Source organism: Arachis duranensis, chromosome 7 (genome assembly GCF_000817695.3).
Source record: "Arachis duranensis cultivar V14167 chromosome 7, aradu.V14167.gnm2.J7QH, whole genome shotgun sequence".
NCBI lineage: Eukaryota > Viridiplantae > Streptophyta > Magnoliopsida > Fabales > Fabaceae > Arachis > Arachis duranensis.
In genome coordinates this window covers 3571722-3577096 of record NC_029778.3, presented here as the reverse complement: position 1 = coordinate 3577096, position 5375 = coordinate 3571722, and the positions used below count along the sequence as shown (strand labels likewise).

The window sequence follows — 5375 nt, the reverse complement described above, 5'->3', positions numbered from 1 at the left end:
ATATAATAATGTTTCTTAACCTACCTATTGAGTGTACAACGACTAGTGAGATCAAACATTATCAAAACTGCATCTGCATCTTTGCAAGCCATGGGAATTTGATCCAAGGATTTTTTATCACCTATCAACAATAACATGTAATAATTAACTTATCATCAACAACAATTATGTATTCATTCTACTTTTTAGAATACTAATAAGTTAACACATAGTCATGTATTCTTCCTTCATTATTATTAGAAATATTAGATAATACAAAGTTCTTCATAAATCTTGTGACAAAATTAACCTAACATATTTCTTAATGAACTCATCACAACAAAGAACAAACCAAGAAAAGAAAATTGAAACAGAAATAAAAAATGCAAAGTGTAGCAGAACACATGCAGAGAGAAACAGAGAAATGGAATTGAAGAAGTTGAATTAAAGAATAAGCAAAACATATATATGTACCTGAAACATCCCATATACTAAAAGAAATACGAGCTCCTTGAACAAACAATGTTTTGTCCATTAAATTTAGCCCTTCCATCTGCAACCCCTTCTTCTCTTGTTCATTCCCTACATATTTTATCTGATCACAAAAACCAAGAGTTGAAATGTCCATATCACATTTTCAATGAAAATAAATATAAATTTGAGTCTAAAGTCCAAACCATAGTTTTGAAGCCTATAAACTAAACACAATTAATAAAGAAGAGTTTGGTAAAGTTAGGCAAAGAGAAACTAATTGAACTAATAATAACATTATTATTATTATTATTGTAATTCATGCTTAGTTGCTTACCACAAAAGTAGTTTTTCCAATATGGCAATCACCCAATAAACTGATCTTCAAGTTAACCAAATCGGAATCCGTTTCATACCCACTTTCGCTAACCAATGTGTGGTGGAATCCCTGGTCGTGGTCGTGGTCGTCTGACACGGCTACGGCTACGGCCAGAGAAGAATCCCCAAGGGGAAGTCTCGTATACCGAGACGACTTACTCTTCTTTCCAACAGAACAAACAAGAAGCCTATCCCAAATGAAGTGAAAAAATTGTCCAACAAAAGATACCCTTTGCAACACACCCCACCTTATATCAACCTCCACAATTCTCTTGCATAATTGTGACATCTTCCTTCTAATCTTGTTCGCCATGGAAGAAGAGAACACCAATAGTATTATTCATAATAACAAGTAATTCTTGATAGACATGGAAAAAGAAAAAAAGAAGAAGAAAACAATAGAAGCTATATTGTTGTTTATGGTGTTGTTATGGTGTGGTGTGGTGTGTTTGGTTTTTTTTCTCTTTTTAGGTCCCACTAACTAACGCAAGGACCATAAGGGGGAGTGTTTATGTGTATGGGACTTTGTGTGTCACTGTTTGATTTAAGGGACAGTTGACCGGTATTTTTCTTATTTGGTTTCCCAAACACTCCCTTATTGCCGGCTACTTTGTTGCTATGTGGACAAGGGTAGTTTGGGAAATTAACATTGCCGTTGGTGGGATAGCACAGGAGGAAAACACCTAACGAGGTATATGTTTAGTTGAAAATTCCGGTAAAATCAACTTCAGGTGAAGTTGATATATGAGAGTCGTTAGAAAAAAATTTAGTCGGTCAAATCATCTAACGGTTCTCAAATATCAACTTCACATGAAGTCGACTGTACCTGAGTTTTTACCGTATGTTAAGAGAAGGAAAATACTATTATTAAGAGTTTTTAAATAAAATGCTTATAGAAAAAAATTATGATATAATTTTTTAATTTATTAAGTTTGTGTATGACAATATATATGATACAAATCAATATAGTAAGTATTTTATTTTTCTAATAAATAATTTTAAATTCAATTAACTTAAAAATTAGAAATATATAAAAAATTATTATTTATACACTAAACTCCACTAAATTTATTTATGTAAAGAAGAAATAAATGAATGTGATTTAAATAATACCGTGTCAATTTAATGAAATTTATATTATTCAATTTTTATAGGATATATATTTTTTCAATCCAACTATTGAATTATATATAGATGATTTTACTCAAATTTCATTAAAATTAGACATTAATAAATATACAATTGAAGACTTATTTTTTATGTATATTTTGAATAAATTTATTACACTAACTTTCAAGTATATAAAAAATGTAATCAATAATTTTGGATTGATATAAATTTTTAACCGTGCTAAAGAACTAGTACTTTTTTAGATTTTGAGCCAGTAAACAACCAGTATTTGAGAAGGAATGAGCACAGAAGTAAAACTTCATAAGGTGCGTGTGAGACATTTGAGAAAGAATGATATTTGTTGGTTAAATAATGACTAAATTTGATTAAAACTGCTGGTTAATGAAATTTTTTTAAAAATTTTTTAAAATAATTTATAACTTATAATGTTTTAAGTTAACGATTGATTTTTAAAAAATTCACAAAAAAATAAATAATTAATAAAATTTATTAATTTTATTAAATATTTAATCAATTTTAAATACTAAATGTGTAGATCCTGGAAGCACTTTGTAATGTTTATCTGTGATGAGGTGCTTCTAAGATAAACAATGGAAAGCGATGTTGTTGTGGGGGTAAATATCTGGTGTGGTGAGGATCCATGGTAAAGCCACCTGGCGTCCTCAGTCCTCAGCTCCTCATGGAACTTGATTACAGTCTGGTCCCTCACACTTTATTATTCAAATTTTTGTTAAACTTGTTTAAAATTTGTAGCCGTGTATTATTCTTATTTTGTTATCGAAAAAAATCAATTTATATATTTAGGTAGTATTTAGAAAAAAAATTGAAATTAAAAGAAAGAGATTAAAAGATATAAATCGAAATAAGTCTGAATATTATATTTGATATAAAGTGAGAGATAGAGACTGAAATAAGAATGAAATTCTAATTTAATTTACACAAAAAATAAAATTAGAATTAATTGAAATTAAGGTATTTTAAGTATAAAATGTGTTAGGTTGTTCGCTAGAATTGTGGATCAAATGGTTGGTAGGTCAAGAGCAACGAGTTGAATAGTTGATCGATGATGTTTTCTAGACTTGAGCGCGAGCTTTACGGAAGAGTGTTGTTCTGAGTGTCGGTGGATCGGTGGGTGAGTTTACCTGCAATGATGCTCCGATACTAAAGTGAGCATCTATACAATAAAGCTTGCTAATTAGGGTAAGAGTGACGTACTTAAAGAGGAGTAGGTCCCTCTCAGTTTATATCTTGTACTTCGAGTAGGTCTTTTGTTTCGGATCCGTCTGTCTAAAAGCTTCTACCAACTATTTATGTCTCCATCAATATATGAGGCAACACGTGGGTCACCTTCGCATGTGGGTCAATGACCCATCGAATCGGCAGTTTGTATGGTGGACCCTCGGTCCTTGTGGTGTTGGACCGAAATAAAATATTATTAAAATTTCAATCTCTTTTTTTAAAATTTGTAATCTCTTCTGTTCTCACTTTTTAGAGGTATTAATTTTTAGATTAATAAATATAATACTAAATCTCAATTTTTCAGTATCAAAACAAACAATATCTTAATTAATTTTGATTATTCTTTCATTTTTATTGTTTTTTCACATTTATCATTTGTCTTTTCAAGATAAATGGATAATTTTTCCCATAATTTGGAGTATATAGTCCTATCGGTAGCACTTTGAGAACACCAATTTTATATTAGAGACTCATGGGAGAAAAAAAAAAACCTTCAAGATCAAGTTTAATTATGATTGAGTTATAGATATGAGTGAAAGATGGCAACTATAAATGTTTTTCCCAAAGGGGAAAAGAAAAAAATATAGTAAAACTCTGTATCGTGCTTGATGATTTTAGTGGAGGGTCCATTAACTATTGAGACCTTCAATAATCCAATTATCCACTTCATACTCAAATGCTGCATAAATATTTATATATGCATTATAATATCATTAATTTGAGTAAATCATATAAAGATTTTAAATTTAATTAAGGTCATATTGAATTCACAATCTCTTAGATAAATATAAAAAAATTATGTCATTTGAATTATAATCGGTTACACTGTTAAGTACTTGAAATGTATCCTATAATAATTTTATTAGTAAGACACTTGCTCATAAACATTAAAACAAAAATAAAAATTTAGCATGTTAAACACTTCTAATATAATTCATTAATTAAGTCAATAACCAAGCTTATAGCATCAAATAAAGATGGATGTTTACATTTGAGTATAGCCCTTTTCCTACAACTACAGTGACAAATAAACCAATAATTAGGTATAATCATAATAATAATAACAACAACAACATAACATATTATAAAGGGTCAATTAGATTATAGTATTTAATTACTAATTTCACATTTGAGTTTGCTAATACATAGAAGACTCCATGTTGTTTATGTGAGTTTAGTAGAACATCAATATCTTGGTATATATGATTAATGACAAATTATGGAAAAATATAAATGCTTAATTATCTGATTGGTGGATCTAAATCCAAGTTAATTAACATAATCTTCTATTCTATTGGGTAAGAAAAGGTAAAAGCTGCCATGAGCCTGCAAACCTTGCAGAAACTTTATGATTAAAAAACACATTACACATAAAATTAATTATAAATATGTCAAATTTTGATTGGTTGTCTTGAATCTCCCTCTTAAAATATAATATTTTTACCCTTTTTTTTTGTGAAAGAGAGAAGAGTGTATGTCAGGATGATTTGAGAAGAAGAGTGTTTGACATTGCTATAGGAGCTATAAATCGGTACTTTCGATTTGTTTTATTTTTTAAACAAACAATCATAAATAGGACGGTCCGATTTGTGATTTCAAAAATAAAAAAAAAATTAATGCTAAAATCGGACCGTCCGATCTTTATTTTAAAAAATAAAAAAATATCAAATACAAATCGGACCCTCCGATTTGTAGTTTATTTTTTTTCAAACAGATCGGACCCTCCGATTTGTAGTTTATTTTTTTTTCAAATAAATCGAACGGTCCGATTTAAATAAAACACCATATAAAAAAAATACCTGATTTTCCAATAACAATGTATTATACATATATTTAATCAATATAAAAAAATGAGCCTATTTTCACTTGTATGAATATTTTTTAAGATTCCATCATTTGATGCACCAACCAATCTCCATGCTATTATTTGCTTTGCCCATTTTCTACTATATTGTTCTTGCTAACAAGTTTACACAGTCTTCTTAGGGTGTTATAATATTTAGCAAACTAACAAAATAAGTGAATAAAAAATTAAATAAAAGGTAAAGATAAATATAAGAGGTTAATTTTAATATAATGATGTGTAAAGAGTTATATATATTTATCTAATTAAATTTATGTGTTTAGATGATTTTTAAACATAAATTTAAATATTAATTACTTTTATTGATACAACA

General features: G+C 28.5%; 1 protein-coding gene across 2 annotated transcripts in view; it reads right to left on the bottom strand.

Moving 5' to 3' along the window:
* LOC107496586 (septum-promoting GTP-binding protein 1) overlaps positions 1-1306 on the bottom strand; it is a 3283-nt gene extending 1977 nt beyond the window's left edge. The window contains exons 1-3 of one of the 2 annotated variants that reach the window (XM_016117889.3): positions 788-1306; positions 454-574; positions 25-121 (exon numbers count right to left, since the gene is read on the bottom strand). In XM_016117889.3, the coding sequence (XP_015973375.1) occupies positions 25-121; positions 454-574; positions 788-1141 (572 nt within the window). In that variant the 5' untranslated portion in view covers positions 1142-1306. The remainder of the gene's footprint in view (positions 1-24; positions 122-453; positions 575-787) is intronic. The other variant, XM_016117888.3, reaches the window with a different exon arrangement.
* Between the last annotated feature and the right edge of the window lie 4069 nt (positions 1307-5375).